The sequence below is a fragment of the Heliangelus exortis genome, chromosome 6 (assembly GCF_036169615.1).
Source record: "Heliangelus exortis chromosome 6, bHelExo1.hap1, whole genome shotgun sequence".
In the NCBI taxonomy this organism is placed as follows: domain Eukaryota; kingdom Metazoa; phylum Chordata; class Aves; order Apodiformes; family Trochilidae; genus Heliangelus; species Heliangelus exortis.
This window is the reverse complement of record NC_092427.1, coordinates 27378103-27400217: the sequence shown is the minus strand read 5'-3', so window position 1 is coordinate 27400217 and position 22115 is coordinate 27378103. Positions and strand designations below refer to the sequence as shown.

At 37.4% G+C, this 22115-nt stretch overlaps 1 protein-coding gene across 2 annotated transcripts in view; it reads left to right on the top strand.

Moving 5' to 3' along the window:
• The window catches only part of MYO3B (myosin IIIB), a 183510-nt gene that overhangs the window by 5563 nt on the left and 155832 nt on the right, over window positions 1-22115 (top strand). For both annotated transcript variants that reach the window (XM_071747394.1, XM_071747393.1), the window contains exons 4-7: window positions 16894-17077; window positions 18562-18696; window positions 21559-21663; window positions 21928-22027. In XM_071747394.1, coding sequence (XP_071603495.1) covers window positions 16894-17077; window positions 18562-18696; window positions 21559-21663; window positions 21928-22027 — 524 coding nt within the window. The remainder of the gene's footprint in view (window positions 1-16893; window positions 17078-18561; window positions 18697-21558; window positions 21664-21927; window positions 22028-22115) is intronic.

The window sequence follows — 22115 nt, the reverse complement described above, 5'->3', positions numbered from 1 at the left end:
TCTGGTCCTGCCATTATTTACTTGAGAGAAGAGGTCAACACCCTCCTTCCTACAACCTCCTCTCAGGTAGTTGTAGAGAAAGATAAGGTCTCTCCTCAGCCTCTTCTTCTCCAAACTAAACAATCTCAGTTCCCTCAGGTGCTTCTCATAAGACTTGAGCTCCAGACCCTTCACCAGCTTGTTTGCTCTCCTCTGAGCATGCTCCACCAGCTCAATGTCCTTCCTGACAGGGAAGGTCATAGAACAAGACCGGGTTGGTCAAGCAGGACCTGCCCTTCCTGAACCCGTGCTGGCTGGGCCTGATCCCCTGGTGTCCTGCACTTGCCATGTGAGCACGCTCCAGATGAACAGCTCTGTAATTTTTCCCAATACCGAGGTCAGGCTCAGGCTGACAGGCCTGGAGTTCCACAGATCTTCCTTCCAGGCCCTTGTAGATGGGCATCACATTGGCAAGCCTAAAATCTCCCATTAATTTAATTGAAAGGGTGTTTTTCATCTGTAGGTCTTGCATTCTTTTGTAACACATTCTTTGAATATGCTGAAAGATACACAATTTGCTTATTAAATGTATCTCGTATGACACTTCATGTTTTCTGGCAAGTGTCTCAGGGTCTCAGCAAGTTTTACTGTCTCAGTGAAAAACAGTTATAAAACTGAACTGACTGCTGTGCTGAAAATCAAATATAGTGTCATCAAATGTAGAGGAAGGACAGTGTCAAAAAAGGTGACTTGTGTTACTTGTTACTTCTGTAGGTAGGGTAAGTTGTTTCTCATTAGTGGTAGTTTGGCCTCTTTCCAGTTTCAAGAGTGAAGGACTATTGTGGCTGACTGCAATAACATATATGTTGTGAAACTGGCTGGTTAAATAGCTGGACAAAAGGTCGTGGCATGGTGATTTGTGAGGCATAAGGTTGCTCATCTGAGAACTTCACACTGTTCAGCAGCACCACTGAGAAAATGCATTTCATAGTCCCTCAAATTAGTGAACAGGCTGCTCTGTTCTTTGTCTTTGTTTGACCAGTCTGTGAAAAAACAAATCCTGGATCAGAAAATTCATCCACTCTCCGAGGTGGAACGCAAGTGCTTTTTGTGAGAGGCTGAAAGACTGGGGATGCAACAGTATACAAGGAACACCTAAGAATGCAATTTAAAGTACTCGTTCAATCAGAGAGTTTCCTTTCAGCTGTAAAAAGGTGTAGTGAAGAGACCACACCCAGCTCCCTTCCCTCCCCCCATACAAATTGGGTTATTCTTTCTGTATGTAAAAATCTGTGTGTCCAGGGGTACATATTTTGCAAACTCGTTAGCTCCACGATAATCAAATGGAAAAAACCAGAGCTTTAGCCTTCAGGGACAAGTGGAGGACAAGGAGGACTCAGTGGACAAGGAGGCTGCAATTCTGACACTTCATCAAGGTATGGTTCTCAGTACAACTATCTTTAGGTTTCCTGATTATTCCTCTTGATTCCTGGCAAGGTGTTCCTGAAGTGGGAAGTTGTGGGGTGGCTGTAGCTGCCAAATACTAATAGGTTCCAGTCTCTGGAGATAATCTTAGTTTCTCTTTTGATTGGCAGCATCAGCTCACTCTCACATCTGTTTAATCTTTACTGACTGCTGATAACACATGCACAAACTCAGGTATTGTAGCAGAGTTTCTGCTGAAGAGTTTCTGTTTATTTACATTTTTCCTTGAGCTGACTGAAAGGGAATAAAGAGCATATTAAGCACTTGGGAAGGAAGAACTGCAAACCACTCCTCAGGGAGCAATGACAGAAGCTCTGATAACAAGCACATGAGGTAGGAAACTGGTAGTATAATCTTAAACCAAAGTGAAAGTGGAAACCCCCTGGGATGGACAGCCAGCAATCAGCACTGCACAGTAAAGCAACACGAGGGCTGTAAATGAAGTCTTCTAAAGTCAGAAGTTGGTAGTCCAATAGCTCCTGCTGAAGCAGCTGGAGAGAGGCCCAGCAATCAGCACCACAGGTCTTTGAGGGCTCCGTAAATTATTTTTTTACTTGCTGGGGCTCCATATATGTTTGCCTTGATTACTGTCCCTTAGAGGCACAGAGGAAGAGAATTCTCTGCACACAGGTGTATTTCTAGATCTTGAAAAAGTCGTGCTATATGTTTTTTCCTGAAACAGATCCATTGCTGACCTCTGCTCCTCCCAAGCCCTGCAGTGGCAAGATGTTACAGTAACATACCTTTCCTGGGGCTTTCACCTTTCTCTTTCTTTCATCATCCAATTGGTTACTATCTTCATGATCTATCTTAAGGGGGACCATGTTCTTTGGTATGTTGTTGCATGTGTCCCCTGTCACCAACGTGATCATTGTGCTTGTGAAGTGGGCTGGAGTGCAAGCTTTGTCTTTTCCTCTAAGAATTCATCTTTTTACGTGTTTTTTGTCTGTTCTGAGTGCAGTCATCTACAGATAAATAGTCTGCTTGTCCTAAACCAAATAATTATCTCAGGGTCAGAAAATCAATTGAGAAACTACACAGCTATGCTACTGTCTGTATAGCAGTAAGTGCATGGAGTGATGCCCTAAAAATGACACCAGTATCTTCATAGAAAAAAAAAGTTGAAAGAATCACTGCTGCTAGGGCTGTTTCTTGTAACACATTTTAATGAACATGGTACTAAAAGTGTGAGAAATGTATTATATTCTGTTTATAATAGTTGCAGGGTGATCTGTGAAGTAACTCTGTCTTTATTTCATCTGACTTTTTTCAGTCTTAAAAATGGTACATCTAGAGAGATGCAGAAAACATAGTGATACTGTGAAGTTTTAATGATGGAAACTTCTGTAAACTTTGGATGGTGCAAATATTTAAACCTTATTTGTCTACCTGAAATGTGGAATCATCTTTCTAGAGTAAATTTTAAGTATCTTCCGTGCAAGAAAGGAAAATCATTAGGAGAGTGTCAGGAAGCATCTTACTACAGCATTCAAAATTAAACAAAAGCAAGATTTTGCCAGTCTTTACTGAACAAAAGTGAAAAGGCTATATTCCTCCTTATTAAAGTCTTGATGACAAATGGGTATAAATATTTAATCAACCAGAAGAATACTTTGTTGCCATTCAAACTTAGTCTTCTGCTTTCATGAACTCCAGCACTCATGAATCAGAATAATTTTATCATCTGTGGCAAAGACTAATTTTGTTGAATAATATCTACTAAATTGTCAGGATGTCACAAGAGATGTTTATTAAATAGAAGGAAGAAAGTAATTAAATTTGAAAGTAGATTTTGAGAGAGAGGATTTTTTTAAAGCAAGTCCTGAAACAGGGGTTCTGCTTCACACTGTGGTTTTTTGTGTGATTTTGGTTGTCTTAATAATTACTTCATTAATTCAGAACAATATGTCCTTATTGCCTTTTTTTTACCTGCAAATATTTGCCATGCAAGTTCCACACCACACTCCTTTTGATTTCAATGAACATTTTCTATGTTAACAGTATCTACCAGACATTAAAGTTTAGTCTAAGAGTCTGTGAACCCTAACAGTTATCACCAGGTAATATTGTAGCTTGTGTATCTTCATCTGTCTTCGTTTAAGCAGGTGAAAAGAGTGATCATGAGAAAAAGCTCTCATCTGTTAATAGGGCTGTTGGATCTCATCGGTTTTGCCTCTTGGTATGTACTCAAGGATCTGTAGATCTGTAGGTCTTGCTACTTTGGTTTGAAAGTAGCAGGGTTGGACTTGATGATCTCTGAGGTCCCTTCCAACCCAGCTAATTCTATGATTCTATGAAAAACATGCAAGTTTTTGCATGTTGTGAGGGAGAATAGCCTGAAAGTGCCAGTAGTCACTTTGCAGTGAGGGCTGGGCTGCAAGCGAGGCAGAAGGGCCAGTGGCTTCTCTGAGCATGAGGCATCCTGAGAGGACCTAAGCCAGGTGAGACAAGGATGGCAGCCAGGGTCAGTGACAGCTCAGTGTCTGCCAGGTGAGTCTGTGGTAACAAGGCAGACTCAAGGTCTGGCCAGGAGATCAAGTCTGTGAGTTAGGGTTTGGGTCTGGATAAATGGGTTACATGCTCAGGCAGAGGCCTAGCTGTAGCATAGCTCAGGCACGAACCAAGGGTGATGGCCTCAGGTTAAATGCAGCACCTAAGAGAAGCAGATGCCCTTGCATCTCAAACTTCTGCAAAATTATGTAATCCATTGTGCTGCCTGTACCTCTTTGCATGTGCTGGGCATTATTCTGTGCTGGCTGCTGCAGTTGATAAGCAGCTTTACATGCTGATCTTGCTTGATCTTGCCTGCCTTCAGTGGGCCTGTTTTCTTCTAATGTTTTGGATTCCTGAACACCTTTGTTGTGTCAGAGTACAGCCTATTCAAGATAAGAGTCATTCTAGCATGGATGACTTCAGTTGCTGACACAATCTTAATTGTCTTGTCAAGGATTAATCCTGGATTCTTTGGTAGTTTCCTTTTGAATCATTGTGATAAGATATTTTATCAGTGAGTTATTCAACTGCTAAACTTGCATTATTGTCTTTCTCTTTCAACAACCACATTTTTAAAGGTGTTTTTTTTTTATACATAGCAAAACCCAAATGTCTAATGGATTTTATTTTTACATGAAGTACCATATTCCTTCTGGTTTTGTGACTCTGCACTGTACTTTCTTTCTATATCTGAATTAGCAAATAAATCAGCTACTTCAGAATCTGTCACCTGAAAGATTTTCTTCCTTTTAGAGAGGTATCCAGTAGTAGAAGGTACAGAATGAACTGTGGTTTACAGCTCCTCATTGTTGCTCCTTCTTTTTTGTTCCTGGAGCCCAGGAGCCCAGTGAATCATTTCTGAAATGACTTTAGGTCTGAGATCCTTGAGAGAGAGGGTTATTGTTCACAGAACAAATCCAGCAGAACAGAGCTTTGTTACCTGTCTCTGTCAGGGCTTTTTTTGTTTTTGCCCTTGAAACTAAGATAGATGAATTTCACCATTCTTTGTACTTTGTGGCCTTTTTCTGGCTGACCTTTCTCAGTAGTGCTGAGAAGAAAGTGGTGTCCATAGTTTGTAATGTTATGTCCTAGTGTTTGCTGAAGTACTGCTGCTTCCAGACTCATGAGAGCAGTGTTTCCTCTGTGTCTGGACTAAACTGGACAAGGGGTCCGTAATCTCACCTTCAAAATGCTTTATTTAGGCATCCCTCAAAAATAGGATTGCATGCTAAACTTACTGCAACATAATTATTGTCACATGTAGCCTCTGTTAAAAGACTCAGTTAAATGAGACACATGCCTTGATCCTATTTACATGTCTCCTTAAAGTATGTTTTTTAATTTACAACTTAACAAATACATACAAATCTAAATGTTAACATATAGAGAGGCTTTGACTCTGAGTTTTGATCATTTTTCAACTAATGTCACGCTTCACAATGGACTAATAGATTGTGAAAAGTTAGGCCAAATGTGAATAATCACTGAAGTGTGTTACAGAGCAAGTGAGACTCTTCACATCAGGCTTTCAAGCATCAATCTCTCCTGAAGGTGGCAATCAATAGTTTGAGGGAGGAACAGCTTATTCCCTTCTGAGATAGGCGAGTGGTAGTTTGTATTTAAGGGAGTGAGCAAAGGTGAATTACACCAGTGATGGGCATCAATTATCATAGACTCATGGAATGGTTTGGGTTGGAAGGGACCTTAAAAATTCTTCGTTCTAGCCCCCATGCCATGGGCAAGGAGACTTTCCATTAGATCAGGCTGCTCAAGGCCACATCCAACCTGGCCTTGAATACTTCCAGAGAATGGGGATCCACAGCTTCCCTGGGCAACCTGTGCCAGTGTCTCATCACGCTCACAATGAGAAGTTTCTTTTTATTGCCTAATCTTAATCTTTCATCTTCCAGTTTAAACCCATTACTCCTTGTCCTGTTGCTACATGCCCTTGTAAAAAATCCCTCCCCAGCTTTCCTGTAGGCCTCCTTCAGGTACAGAGAGGCCACTGTAATGTCTCCCTGAGACATTATAAAGCAAAAATGGTTGCCAGTGTAGGATTTTCTTCTGTGAGGGGATGATGTGCTGAAAAGAAGCTGTTAATTTATTAGATTAAGACCCTTCAAGGTTGATCTGAATCTAGACGGATGTCAATTGTTGCTTTTAATAACTGTTCACTTGTGACATTATATACTTTAGAAAACTGCATTGTCTACTGTGGATGTAATGAATAAATCCTTCTATTAGCAGTTTACGTTGACCTGGTTATATGAGGGATAATGTCAATACAGCCTGCTAACTTTGAGGAGTTGTGCCCGTGGGCTCAGACCATCCATAGATGAACTACTCTGTGGCAGCCCACAGCCCAAAACATTTCTCAGAGGCTGTAGAGGGTAGTGGAGTTGTGCAGGCCAATGCACAAGCCACTAACTCAGTGCCTAAGAAGATGAGATAATACTACTGTGGAAGAGGAAATCTCTCTGTAACACTATTGAGAAGGCCAAGGATTGCAAAGGGGTATAAAGGTAGAGGATGTTATCACAAATTTTGCAAATTGTGAAATAGAGAGAAAAGTGAGATAATATTTCTAGAGTACGCACAAAATTTGTCTGTCCTGATACCTTAGCCCACTCTTACACTGTGCTTTCAAGATCAGGTTTCTTCCAGCTTCTGCTAGTTGCTTCCCATATGGTGGCTTCCTTCACTTGTGTTAAGGCTGAGCAGACTGTTAGGTCAGCATGCTTCTGAGATAACACCCCATTTTTAGAATTAGTTCAATTTTCATTAGTGAATTAACTGGACATATAAATATTTATGACTATCTCAGATGTCTGATTACAACAGGAAATAAATAATTCATTATAGAAAATTACCTTTGTACAATTGATACCACAAGGATATAAATCAGACATGGCAATTTCAAAAAAGGCAGCACAAAGTATTGTTTTTGCTGGAATGCCCTCAAGGGATTATCATTTTGGTGCAGGCATTGATGTTCTAAGCTGGGTAACAAACCTTCCATTGCCTGAATAGTAGTGCTGTGTGAGAAAGTCTTTTTACAAAAATGTGTGTACAAGTATATTGACAGTTTGGACAATTTAGAGGGTGTGTATACACTATGATTTCTGTTGGATGTTGGGGAAGTTTCTGTGTGTAACTACGAGAGTGCAAACATCATTTTGGATAGGGGTATATTTGCCTTGTCTGTTGTACTGCTTCTGTATGTTAATTGAAATAAACTTTACACCACCCTAAAGCTAATGAAGAGGTAAAATAAATTTTGGTGAATGAAGGTCATTAAGTAGATGAAAAAATACTCTGTGTGACAATCTAGTTATCAAGCTTTAAATTTTCTCTGGGAAGTGTTAGACTTCAGTGGGAGGTTTTGGTCACGTAGTGGGTTTGAAGAGGAACCACATAAGAAGGAAGGCTGGAAGATTAAAGGAGAGGGATTCTTATCAGCCATTTTAAAGGAAAATCAGCCTCTCTTTCCACAAAAAGAATGGTTGCTGCAGAGGTCAGGAGGAATGATTTAGAAAGAAGAGCAACTATCCTTCAGATTAAGGGACAGAATCTTGGAAGAAGTGATTGAGCACTCCTGATTATAGTTAGAATCTGAGAGTCTGAGGTGTCAGGAAAGCTGAAAGGAAGCTGAAACAGTGGTCTTAAAACAAGATGTTTGTTAACAGTTTCGACTGTTTGTTTATATTTTTGTAATAGCTAAAGTAAAGGGATTTTCAGAACCCCTGTTAAGTCTGTGCATGTAACTATTTCACCTCACATGTACCTTGAAAAATGTCCTTGCTGTGGAGCTCTGAGACAGGGTTTCCAGGCACTGCACACCTGTGTAGCTGGCTGAGCTGATCCACAAAGTCACATGTCCTGCAAAAGAAGCCAAAATACACACACCCCGAGCCTCAAGGGGCACTTCTAAACATAGCAATCTGTGGAGTTGCCCCTGCACTGAAATTCTGAAATCCCACAGTATTGAACATAGAGATGTACCATAAATTGAACACTATGTAAAAGAATACTGAATAGCTGCTAAGGAACTGGTAAAGGCTGGTTATTGCAGATGATACTTGTGGTACCTAGTGGTACAGCACCCTTGCTTGTCATGTTTTCTCTTTATAAATTAATTCTCTTAACTGTCTGTAGGAGCAGCTGCAGCAGCCCGAGAGTTAATCTGGAAAAAGTGGCAAGTTTGTTATTTTTTTCTGTGTTTAAATTCTATTGTGAAAGTTTGGGGATTATTTTTGTTGTTTTTGTTATTAAATTGCTCTCTTTTCAAGACCACAGCTCCTGGAGGTGTTAATTTCCCTCAAATCTGCTGAATTGGTAGGAACTGAAATTGATTAGTGCTACTCAGTCTGAAATGCTTGGCAGGAGCAAGCTCTGAGAATTTTTGCTTTGTATCCGTATTGTCATCTATTGTTTCTCCTGGGGTGTTCGCAGCTTTCCCCTCAATGGGATAGCTGATTACTACAGTAATGTGCTTTTGTATTAGTGGACATTAGGCCTGTATGTAAATTGTGTAGGCTTTCAGGCATCTTCACTTGTGCAAAAAAGACAAATTAGATCTTTCTTATTTATGACCATATATCACAATGTATAATAAAGTGTACTGGCGTAAGTTACTCTTCCAAGTTACAAAGCCAGAATTTTTACTAGATGAATGTCTGAGAGTCAAAATACTGCACAAGTCAGAATATACAAATGCATAGGCTACTGAGAGAAGAAAGGGTCCATCAGTTAATATATTATACTGTGGAAAGCCATTTTTACTGTTAATTTCCCAGAAGCTGGCTTCCCATCAGAATTCAGTAGCACATTAATCTTTCTGCTTGCCTTAAGTAGTAACAAACTGTAAGATCTCTTTTTGTGTTCAGAGCTGCAAAAACAAAGTTATTTTCCTTCCTCTCAGTAGATTAAGGCCTCATTAAACATGTATAACAGCTCTGAGCAGCTTCTATGTGTCAGTGTCTGTCCTTTTTCTTTTACCAATCTGTACCCCTAAATCCCTGACTGATTTTCACGTTCAGTCATTAACTGGGAGCAGCAGTGGACATTGGCATTGTCCTGCCTCATTCTGTCAGGCTTTTCAGTTAGGAAGATGTAAAGCCAATTGCTTGTGGATTTGTCTTGCTCTTTGTCACTGAACTCAACTTAGATGGTTATAGGCCCAGATAGCATAACCTGAATAATGCATTTATAATTTATTAAACTTAATTCTTTAAAGGTTCTTTTGATAACTGCTCCGTGAAGATAGCTGCTGATGGAAGTATAAAATTAATGGATTCTTTCTTGTATGCGTATTATTATTTTTGAAGCCTGTTAGAGAAGAGAAATTATGCAAATTGGTGTCACGCTAGGCTACTGCACACATGCTGGCAATGCATAACAACTAGCTCACTGATGAAAATGCTTCATCTTAAGCAGTAGTCATTGTGAGCACTAAGAGATGCTCTTTGTACCACAGTTAACTGTTTATTATTATTTTTCTTATGGATAAAGGAGAATGTCTGTTCTTATTAAAAGTCCTCGTTAGAATAAAACCACTGTAAAAGTAATACCGGAGAACTACAGTGATGAATTATGATTGACTACACTGTACAATTAAGATATGTTGTGAAACAATAGGAAGATCCCTTAAAAAAATTAATCAGTTTTTGCTCATCTTTGTGAATGGCTAAGTGGCTTTAATTCTTCAGCTCCTGCATGTAAAAGCCTTGATAAATAGATCAGGCTTAGTATCAATTAGTGTCACAATGATTTTCAGTATTAATGAAGAGAAGCTGCTGGGATTGAACCAGTTTATCTGTACCCCTCATGACAGCATCTTAAACTAATGCTCACTGCATGGTCTGTCTCATACTGGGCATGGGATACAGGATGCAGCACATGTGGTTCTGTACAGCTCTGGCCAGTGTAATTGCTCCCTGTGAGGAAGCTGGTTTAGTCCTGAAGAATTCCAATATCCTTTGTGGGACAAAAATTTAATATAAGATAAGCTGGTTTCAGAAAATAGATCACTAATGTAAGTTTGCAGTTATTTTCTCCCCAGATTTATCCTACATCTGTCTTGGATTTCTTTTCCTCATCTGCACACAATGCATATCAAGCTTTTCTGATTAGACTGCAGTGAAGAGCCTGGTTTGGGTCTAAGGGTTATTATTCTGTTATAAACCTTCAGTTGTCAATTTTAACTTTTTTAACACAGGCATTTTGTTTGCCTTGTTAAATTGCTGCCAATGGAGGTGGAGAAAACCGTCTTAGATATTGATTTTTCATACATGGGGGCTGAAGCTCCTAGTCAATTGATTTGGCACCTGAAGTTTATAACTGAGTGGACTCATGGGATTATAAACATCTTTTTAGCACTGAATTCCCAGCCTGAGGTGAAATTGATGTGTTAGCTGTTAGTCATTTGTAATTGCTTTATTATATTTTACTTGTTGAAATTGTAATTAGCCGGCTAATATAAATACAGTTTTTTGCAATAGAAGTGCCCCTGATCAGAACTTCCTGGTTGAGTCGTTGATCTTAAATGGCTTTCAGATATTTGGTTCTGGTCTGGGATAATAATTTCTGCTTGGTATTTTTTTTGTCTTTCTGGCTTTCGTTGTTACAATTATAATGTAGTAATTATGATCTATATTGTGTTAACTAATTAGGTACATAAATTTTACAACATTTTGTCCTTAGAGTTGTAGATAGGGAACTGGTTAATTAGCAGTCAAACAAATGAAATGTGTTGCAGTTTCTTATGAATAAGGTGGGGCTTTATTTTCAGAGATAGTAAAAAAACTTCACTAGAAGCTCCTATTGATTTCTCTGTTAGTAGCAAGGTAACCTTTACCTCACAGGATAAGCCAACTTTGCAAAAATACTTGGTTTACCATGTGCAGGAAGTGATTTTTTGCAATAATTTGAATCTCAGCAAACTGTTCAGTCTTTTGTAACTGAATCCACTTTTCTCTGTTGGTATCAGCTTACATTATACTTTTCCTAAGTACACAGTACCTTCTGGAAGCTTTGGAAGTGTCATTTTTCCATTAATAATACATTTTGCTGATTGCATGAAAGAAAAAGAAAAATATACTTCTTGCATTTTAGTGAGAAATGCAAGTTTGCTTTACTAGTCACCTCTGAGAATTATGCAATCATCATTTGCCTTAGCTTGAGTATTTTTTTTGCTTAACTTCCATGTTAACACCGATGTTGGGATATTTACATTGAACTTTAGTGAAAATTCTTGTTTTGTGAAGACTGCATTCAGATTTGACAGAGTAGAAATCCTCCAAATGAAGAAGTTTCTAGAATTCTCATGCAAATCTGTGTCAAGCTAGAGGAATGAACTACAAGCAGTGCTCCCTCTGAGGAGGATACAGGTTGAATTTTGTCCTGGATGCATTATACTTTTTTGTTCCACACATGTGCAATCAATTCTGACATAGCTACAGGAGATAGCTGATGTTGTCTTTTGGGGTATCAGAGGAAACAAAAGAGTAATTGTGATGATGGCACTAAATTTAAAATATATATCAATTACTTTCAATATTTATAACTAGTTTAATGGCTCATAGGGCAAGTTGCTTTATGGCTTTTGTAGTTTTATGAAGTATTATTTTTGAATCTTTTCATAAAGATACATTTCACCTGTAGCTGCATTTCAGTTTTTGTGCTTATTCTATTAAAAAGTTCAGCTTTAGTAGTCTGGAACAAAGCATGGTGGATCTATGAAATCCTATGAAGATGTGTGGGACTAAATGATTCTAATAGAGAGACAGTTGATTACTCTTGTAATATCATTTACATCGCTAAAGATTAGATAGAAGAATCAAAGCACCAATAAACTTTCTGAAGTGCCAGTGATAATTTTTATCAAAAACTATGGCATGGCGTGAGTTCACCCTCATCCTTCAGACCTTCCTACACTAGAACCCAGATGGTTGCTTGTTCTGTTCTTGATTGTGCAGTAGATTGCGTCAGTGTTTAATTAAAGTCAAAGTGCATGGCCCTATTTTGTGTATGCTAAGCAGATGTCTTTAAGGTTAATATTACACTGTTTGAAGTCCCATTCAACTAGAAAATGACTTGAGGTGAAGCAAACTGGTATGACAGTTGTGGACAGCAGATGACATGAAGCCATGAGTCTGTGGTAGGAGAGAAACAACTTCAGAATGAATCCCTGGGAAGATGCAGTTGTAGAGAATCCAAGATGTCAGTAGCGTTACCTGGACCTCACTGGAGATAGAAATTTATCAAGAATGTTGTGGCACTTGCTTCGGAGTCACAGGATGAGATGCTAAATAGTTCTGGAGTAAAATAACTTCTTTATGACCTAGCAGAGGGTTGTCAGTACCTCCTGATCTGACACAGGCCTTCAGGAAAAACTGAAAACGCATACCCCATAAGATGAGCTTTACATTTGCAGGGGAGCTGGTCTGTGACAAGCTGTACTTTTACCTTTTGCCATATGCGTCCTAAATCTGTTTATGAAACTGGATGATAACAAGGATGTATTTGCTTACTCAAGAGTTGTATTCTGTTTGATTTTTATGAACAATACAGAAATGACCCAGCATTGTTGCACAAAGGTTAGTGCTTTATTCATAAATACAAGGGTGCAAAAATAGTTGACTTATAAAAATTTTTAGTGCAACAGATTGCGATGCAATGACTCTAAATGAAAACATGCAACTGGATTGTCTGGACTAGGCACATACACCTTCCCTACCATGCAGAATTTTCTGATTTAGACTCAAACATTTGTTCCAAGAATGTCAATTAAGATTGCAATCTTAAAAGTGTTTGTGGTTCAGAACTGGTTTAGGAGCAGTGGTGTGAAATTTTCACCATTCAACTAACGTGTTCAAAAATAAGTGTTTCTTTTTATTTATAGAGAAGGTGGTGATATTTAGATTTCTCTGCCATGATGTCAGTAGCTGTTTTGTGGAGAGTTTGTCATAGTTAATCCTAGTAAGGGGGTTGCGTTTCATGCTATGATGGACTGGAAGCACAAACAAGACAAGATGGCAAACATTAACAGTGCTTTCCCTAGAACTAGCATCCAAACCCAATCCACTGCTGCTGGTTATCACTCTGTTCTGGCCTGAGGCTGATATTACAGGTCTACAAGCTTAGATTGTCTAGTTCATCCATATAAAAGAAGTAGAAGGAAAGAAACTAACAGTGATATTCCTGAATTTAAAGGACTTTATGCAGAGAAAGAGAGTATATGTCAGCACAATTAGTAAAAAGTTAAAAAGGTTTGGGTATGTGGAAAGGGAGAACATCTTTCCCAGTTACATTCTCTCTGTCTCCATTTTGAAAACTGGAAGAGGCAGAGACTTGTTCTGTGAACTGAATTTAGTAGGAGTGTTTTCAGGGATCTAACTTTTGTCTATAAATAATAATAGTTCTGTTACAATTGTCCTCTTGTCCGTTATGTTTGCCTAGTGATTATTTAAAATATAATTCTTTTGGTTTGTAAATTGTATAGCATCAATAACAGCTTTTGAACATTCTTTTATCCTTCTTCTCCTTCCACCAGTGACCTTTCTCCCCCAGAGAACTATGCACATCACATTTTGCAGTCTCTTTTGCTGAGACCAATTGATAACAGCTGTAGTATAGTGTGTTGATGGATTCTTTTGTATTGTTCATTTCAAGATATTGACATCCTTTTTGTTTTAACCTAGCCAGTGAGAAACAGCAGGAGAAGACCAGCAGGGGAAGCTGTTCTGACTATTGATTTTCTTGTGCCTTTCAGTGATTCATTAATTCCTCTAACAATTGCTTCTTAGGTAGCTGGTTGGTGTGACCATTACTAGCCAGAAGAATAGAATGTCAGGAGAAAAGAATGTCATGACTGGGTGAAACCAAAAGTGATAATATCAACTTTGCCTTCTAAATTATCCTGAATTATTAATTTAGTATGGAAGCAATATTGAGTTCTCTACAAATAATGAAATACCTTCATTTTGAATATGACATTCTTATTCTTCCACAGTATATGTTGATGCAAGATCATGAGGCACAGACAGATTAGACTAACAGAACATTGCAAAAATTAGCCCTGTGCATGAGTTGCTTGAATGGAAACAGTATGTTCAATTTTGTTTCACTAGTATTGCTATTATATCCCAGCTGTATCAGAATTTAGAACTGTCCAGTCCTGTATACCATGATTGTTAGAAAGCAACAGGCAGCAGTGAGGCTCTTAGTAATTTCAAAACCTCTACAGATGTCCCATTTTACTGTGAGCCACAAAAGGGGGTGTGTTGGAAGACAACAGTCAAATCGCTGTTGTAGAAGTTGAGTAAAGCAGCAGTGAAAATAAAGAGTAAGTGTAAAGCCATTTCTGGTACTGCTTTTATTGCTTATGAGTCCCTCTTGACCCTACAATTTCTGAGAAAAATAACAGTAATAATAAATTTGTAAGAAAAAGTTGTTTTTACTCCAGAAGTAGGTATATCATAAAAAATTTGCATGTACTTCTTCTATAGGGTTTGAATTTTTTTCACAACATAGGTGAAGATCACAGTAGAACTTCTAGGACACCACTTAATTTTCCAGATGGCTATTTTGGGGATGTTTAGAGCCACTGAAAACAATTGGAGGGCTGTAGTTCACAGGGTAAAAAATTACTTGTGCACTTTCTGTAACCCATATTTCTTTTACATTGTCTTTGATATCAAACAATACTTGTAGTCTGCTTGCCTTAGGGATACTGTTAAGGACTGATAGTATGTGAGCACTGATTCTAATGTCGATCTTGCAGAGAAATATTTTCTTTAAATGTAGGTAAATCCTAAGTAGTACATTTGCCTGACTGCTATGTGAGTTAGTCTGTCATGCCTGTTATGACTTTGTTCTCACTGCTAAAGGTTTTCAAAATAAAAAAAACTATGTAAAAACCCAAGGAATTTACTTTATTGATGGAAAGTATCTCTCTTCATGGATTAATTTAAGAATCTCTGTCAATGGTTGATGCCGGTTAATAAGTTTTTGCCTTATCCTATGTTTGTCTTGGTTGGTCAGCTTTTACAAAATTTATTTTAAGTTAGTATATTATCTCTGCTTAAAAAAAAAAATCACACTATTTGCCCTGTTTCAGCCTCAGAGAAGTTTGACTAGACTCCAGCAAGTAGTCATTACTTTTGCTTTGCATTCTATCTCTTCCAAGTATGCAAAAAGGGGTTTGGTAGAGTGCTACAGGCTTGTTGATGGCTTGCAGTCACTCCTTGAATAGCATGTGTGCAGCTTCAAAGGGCTTTGTGTAAGATGTTCCCCACCAAGTAGAGTTGATTTCCAAAGTGTAATGTTTCAGCATCTGGTGTGGGCTGTTTTGCTTGCCTGCGTGGAACAGATTTAACCACTGAGAAGTTTTCTGCAGCTGGTGTCAGATCATGAAATGCTCATAATCAGTAGGTCTCTAATAGGTTGTAGCTCCCTCTGAGGAGGGCATTGCTAAGTTTTTCACAGCTAGAAGCCACTCTCTGTGCTTATTTTCAGAGCCTAGAGAAGTGTTAAGAGTGGAGCGTGGTGTGTTTCTATGAAAGGAGAAAGTTCTTCCTTAAGTAAATTTCAGCTTCAACTTTTTAGTGTTAAGGTCTTCTAGATAGGGGGTTGTAAAAATGGTTGCATTCATCTGTAACTTTTCGCTGTGAATATAAAAGTAAATGGCAGTCCTTGTTCAAGCAAGGTAATTTTATTTTTTCAAGCTCAGTAAATCAGAAAAGAGAAAGAACACAAACTCAGTTTGCAACTTTAGCTTCTTCCTTTAATGTTTACACTTTGTATTAAAAATAATGCAAATTTCACAATATTGAAGATCATAGCAGGTACAATTTTTTTTTTTTCATTGTAAAACATCTATCACAGAAATGTTGTAAGGATTCCTATGTTGTGTACAATGGGCACTTTCACTGATGGCAGACTCATTTAGATATATATGGCTTGATTTAAGCAGAATATGTTTATTTCTCAGAGAAACCACAAACCAGTCACTTTCTCTAATAAAGAGTTGTATAAGGATGTTAAGTTAATATCATCTTAACCTTTATCTTTCTTTTCTCCATTTACAGTTTTTCTCAATTCCAGGGACGATGTCTAGTTTCTAACAAAATTAAATCCTAAAATGGTGTTGTCATTTTCCTAATCACCAGAACATGCCATCTTTGTAATTCCAAGGGTAAAAGGAGCCCTTTGCAAAAGCTGCAGGGATCTGTACATCACTCAGGGGTGTTTGGGGGAATGACTCCCCTGGCCAGGAGATCTCCTGAGGGTGGAGATGTGGTCAGGAAGTGTAGCTGAAATACAGAGATAGAGACAAATGCAGCTGTTGAGAAACATCTCCAGTGATGTCACCCTAGTGGTGTATCTGTTGCTTGTAGTCACGCTGGTTTGCATTTTATCATACCATCCATCCCAGTCTCAACTTCTACATGGCCGTGGTGTAGAATAAATCAGATCTGATGTATTGTTGTAACTACCAAATGTCTGTCTGGCAATTAACCAGGGAGCTTTAGACAAAAGTATGTTGAAAGTATGACATGGCTTTTGAACGCACAAAAACCAGGGTCTCATGTCATGAGCTGTGTTATAACAGTTGTGTAAAATATCCATTCAAAAAGCACGTGGTAGAGGGAGAGATCAGATTTTGTCAGAATTCTTTAAAATGTGTTGGGAATGATGCAGTGTATGAGGCAAAATTTGAAAGAAGTAAAAAGTATGGCAAAGCAAAGCAAAGCATTGTCCAGTGTTTTTTTTCCCATTCCTTCACTTACTGATGTTACCTGTTTTGATTTGTGATTCTTCCTGTATTTCTTCTCAAATTAAGACAATATTTGGTTTCTTTTAGCACAAAATGCCTTCTTGAGTACAGAGTTACTTAGGGCTTCCTACTATATGCTTGTCTGCTTTGTTTTTCAGGAAGCCATTGTATGGATTGTTTCAATATAGTTCCAGTATGATTGGACTGGAATCATTAGCCGATCCCTCAGATACCTGGGAAATTATAGAAACTATTGGGAAAGGCACTTATGGTAAAGTCTATAAGGTTACCAATAAGAAAGATGGGAGTCTGGCAGCTGTAAAGATTCTGGATCCTATCAGTGTAAGTAAAAATTATTAAACTGTTCATTGTTCAATTAAAAGAATAATCAGAGTTGAAATACAAGTCAAATGTGTAAGATATTGAAAGCATCCTGAAGGGAACAGTTATGCAGAACACATTGACAGGAGTTTGCTATCAGCACCTGAAAGATGCAAGTTACAGTTTCATCATCTTATTATATGTTATTTTAAGACAGCAGTTGCCTTGTTTCCTTTTTAGGTCTATGTAGTTCTTCTGGTACAAATTTACGTTTCTGTGCTTGGAGCATGCAAATGAGATGAAGGCCCAGAGGCATTCCTCTCAGGGGCCTGCTATAGCATGGAAAAATTCAAGATGCTGTTAATTTTAATGTTCTTATTTTGTTCTGTGTGCTCCCTAAAAGAATTACTTTTTCCATCACAGAAGTACTGTAAACTTTAGAATATTTTTTAGTTATTTTTTATGAGTGGATAATACTGTGAGACAATAGTTAAGATAAAAACAGAAGAGTGCAGTCCAAATTCTCAGAGGTAGATCTTTGCCAGCTCCAGTTTAAGTGGGTATTAAATGCTTAGCTTCCCTTGAGAACCAAGGCCCTAGTTTTGAATGGAAGATTTAGTTGGCAGATGCTCAGGTTGGATCAAATTGGAGTTTGATCATTACAGCTGGACTAAAATATTTACTAAAAAATATACGTTTCTGTCGTTTACCACTACTGAAATTCATACTGGTTTTCTCATATAAATCTGAAGGAGGTAAATAAGATTATATCCTTTTAGTCAAAATGTGGAAAAAAAAAAAAGGAAAATGCATATGAGAGCTTAATTTTTAACAGTATTTGCAGAAACAAGGGAAGATTCAGTACTGTTGAGTTGTGGCCTCTGTGCTGTTATTAAACAGGATTTTGTAATTGTCACAGAATTCTTTTGTTAACAACTATTTAGTAACAGTTGTGTATTCTATGGGTTTTATTTTGTCTCTAATTGATTCTGGTTTAAGTCTTTTCCTCATAAAGATTTCTTTATTTTTACTGATGTCCCCTTTGAGGATTTGTGAGAAGGTGCTCTACTGGGTCAAATCTGATGACCATATAAAGAAGAAGGAATAACAGGTTCATGTATTTACATTTAGTTTACACAATAAGAAATATGCCTGTTTACAAAGAGGTTAGAAAATAATACATGTGTAAATATCTTATTTAGACAAGTGAGCAAGTTTGAGTATAATTTTTACTTTTCTGGTTAAGTATATTACACGCTAAAAGAACCCTACAAGAACAACTGCTTACTTTACACTGACTGCACATCCTTGTATGTACAAACAGCAGAAGTGGAAGATTCAATGTGGATTAAAATTACAGTTTCATTTGTGTGCTTTCAGCTATGATAAAGTAAAACCATTTAAAAGTACAAACAAATTAAAGAAGGGATTTTTTAATCCATGAGAGTTCTTGTTTTGTATAGACCTACTGGATATGTTCTGTGTGTTTGTGTTTTTTTATTTAGGATGTAGATGAAGAAATTGAAGCAGAATACAATATTTTGCAATTTCTTCCCAATCATCCTAATGTTGTTAGATTTTATGGGATGTTTTACAAAGCAGATCAGTACGTGGGAGGACAGCTCTGGCTAGTACTTGAGGTAAAACCATTTTGATAACATTATATCTTAACTAGCAAATATTTCTTGGTTTGTGTTTTTTATTGCTTGTAGAGTCACAGGTGTTCATGATTCTCTGATTGTGGCCATTAATCAAAAGACTGGTGGTAGATGATGTGTGGTAGCCTGCTGTTGAAAAATCCCATCCAAACTTAGAATTTGTTTAATAGGGAATGTCCTTGCATTTTATGTCTGTTCACTTTACTTCATTCTGCCTCCAAGGCAAGCAAATCCTTCTGATAAGAATGGTTTGTCTAAGAGCAACTTGATTTTTTTCATGTTAGAGGGAACATATAAAAAGACTTTAAGCTTCCAGAGAGCTCAAGCACTTGAGGGGAATGCAAAAGCTGATGCAGTAGTAACCTGGGGGTTAGTTAAACATCCTGCCTATTGCAAAAGTGAACAGAGAAAATGGAGTGGGCAAATCTGTTTCATGGCATTTTAAAACTACTAGAAGCTGGTTGTTGCTGAAAACCTAGGAACAGAAATGCCTTCTGTTAACTATTCTTGTTCAGTGGCAATGAGTATTTTGATGAAAAATGAATTTTGGTGGTCTTGTAGCCATTTAAATGACTGCCAAAGATTTTTTCAGTATGAGGATTTCTTCAAGGTATCTTCTGGGCTTATTTAATGCAGAGCTTTGCACAAATTGGTAAGCAGTAAGAGACCATTCAAACATTTCTCTCTGTTTTAACAAGATCAGAATAAGTTAGCATTCACTTTTTAATTAGTGATCACTTTAGAAATTTCACTCCCTATTCTTGAATGATTACTGGAATGTTTTCTTCTGATTTAATTTGTGGAACCCCAACAATACAGCTGATTTCTGGATGTTTTTAATATTAAATTTCAATGACTATTAAAAAGAGCTTCAGTATTTTTGTTTTGGTATTTTCTTTTACTGTATGCCTGCTGGATTTGTGTTGAGTTTTGGCTTGGTTTTCCATGTGTTTTCTTTTTCAATATATGGCATATATTAAAGTATTAAATATAGCATATCTGACAGATGCATCACATGTGGTATTATTCCATATAAAAACGTTTTGTAAAGCAGAATCATGTAATTGATACACAGAATCATGTAACAAAAAACAATGTAGAATTTGAGAGAGGTAGTTGTTTGTACAGACATTATCAATTAAGTATGTTAATTTCAGCTGTTGGTTTTTTTTTTTTTTGTGGACATAAAATATTTTAAAGAAATTTAACTTTTAAAAATTTGCATTTTTCTTACACAGATAAATTTAGCAGACAAGGCAAACTATTTATTGTTATATATGCAAATTTATGTGTACATAGCAGGTACTTTTTGTCTTATAAATTAATGATGTCTTTTCAGTAAAAGGGAATATACAAAATACTCAGACTTTGATCCCTGAGTCTTTGATGAAATATATTAATTGGATGTGTGCCTTCCAAGATTTGTATTAAAAAAGTGTATTTTTTTTTTCTTTAGACACAGTTTTGCCATTTTTACTCACTACAAGCTGGATCTTACACTGATAAGTGCCTAGGATGAGGAAACGAAAAGTGGACACATTAAATGTTTTTATGATGATGCAATATACTATATACAGAATTTTAGAGATAAGCATTTTGTGTTTCTTGGGTAGGTGCACAGATAACTCTGAACCTTCCCTATTTTTCCATCTAAATGTGCATCAGTCCACTTTCTAATGTGTTACTATTAGGTACCAAATGGTAATGAAGTTGGCAAGTTCATTTTATCATCAGTCTTTGCTGATTGTCAAGACCAGTGGCACTGACAGCTGGGATATGTAGTATTTATGGGATATATAGATTTTCAGAGTCAGTTGCTTTTTTTTTTTTTTTTTTTTTTTTGGAAGTAAAGGCATACTTTTCTATGTTTTATACTAAGCTGGAGATCAGTGCAATACAGCCTAAATAGTTATTTGAGAGATGGAAAACTTGAGGATGTGTACCAATTCTGTTTTCATACTATTCTCCTGACTTAATCCATATAAACTCAATACTGCTACCATCTAATGAACTTGTGTTGGATGCATGTGATTTCTGTATGGCAGAAATGTTGGTAAGAAAGCTTGTTAGGAAAACAGGTCTAGGGGATAAAATTGAATGAAAGAAGGGCAATCAATTCTCCCACAATTCTCCTTACTGTAAATATTAAAGTAAGAAAAGAACAGAGAAAGAGGAGAATAGTTGCATAGACAGTAGAATAATGGTGTGGCTGAAAACATTTACAGATATCCTAATTTTACTTTTTTTCCTCTTTTTTTGATGTATGGCATCCCATTAATGGGAAATGCTTGCAAGAAGCTGCTTTTCTGGGTCAGAATGTTTCATCTCAGTTGTTGGCAGCACATGCCATCAAATCTTAGGATAGAGATATGGTTTCTGTCTACTTTATATTGCCTGCCAGCAGGAGCATTGATGGAGTGAAAGTTTAAAATGACTAATTTGTTGCCTCCCAGTTACCAAGAGCATCAATCTTTTCTGTCTTGCTTTTTCTTTGCAAAAAAAGCAGGTTTTCAAAAACAAATCTTATGTAATATTGGGAAAATACTCAAGTAATGTAAACTGGATTTGTAAGTCCTCTATTGACAACAAAATACAGTCCTGTGCCTAATGTTTTGACTTTTAGTTACAGTTTATAAATTTCACACAGGCTGCTCATAAAATATGTTCTAAGGTGGGGTGACAACATACAAAATAACAAGGTTAAAAAAAAAAAAAAAAAAGAAAAGAAAGAAAAAAGTTGTTCTGAAACTTGTGTGGTAATGCAGTTTTGCACAGTAGGTGTTCACAGCCTAAAAAAGTGCATTTAGTAACTGCTGCCCCCCCTTGAAATTCTTCCCTTCACAGCTGTGCAACGGAGGTTCTGTCACAGAGCTTGTCAAAGGTTTGCTGAAGTGTGGCCAGCGGTTGGATGAAGCTGTCATCTCCTACATTTTATATGGTGCTCTCTTGGTAAGGGTGTTTATTGGGCTTGTAATGACAGCAGAGGGTGCAGTTTACTCATCTCATACATACAATTTCCATTTATAAAGTATGGAAATGTTGACAACATTATGGGGGCTGTTAGAGCAGCAGGGGTTCTGTCAAGCATGTAATCTTGTGGACAGATGTTTTCTATAGAGTTATGTTCAGATTATCTTCATTACATACCCTAATAGTAGGGTAATTGTTTTTAAATAAGGAAATAAACTTATTTTTGTTACTGCTGGTATATAGGGCCTTCAGCATTTACACAATAACCGGATCATTCACCGAGATGTGAAAGGGAACAACATTCTTCTGACAACAGAAGGTGGAGTCAAGCTCGTTGACTTTGGTAATGACCACTTCCCATTTGTTTTCCTGATCTGTGCAGTTTAGCCAAAGGCATCTGCTTACTTTCCCCTGGGAAGGCAAAATGCCAT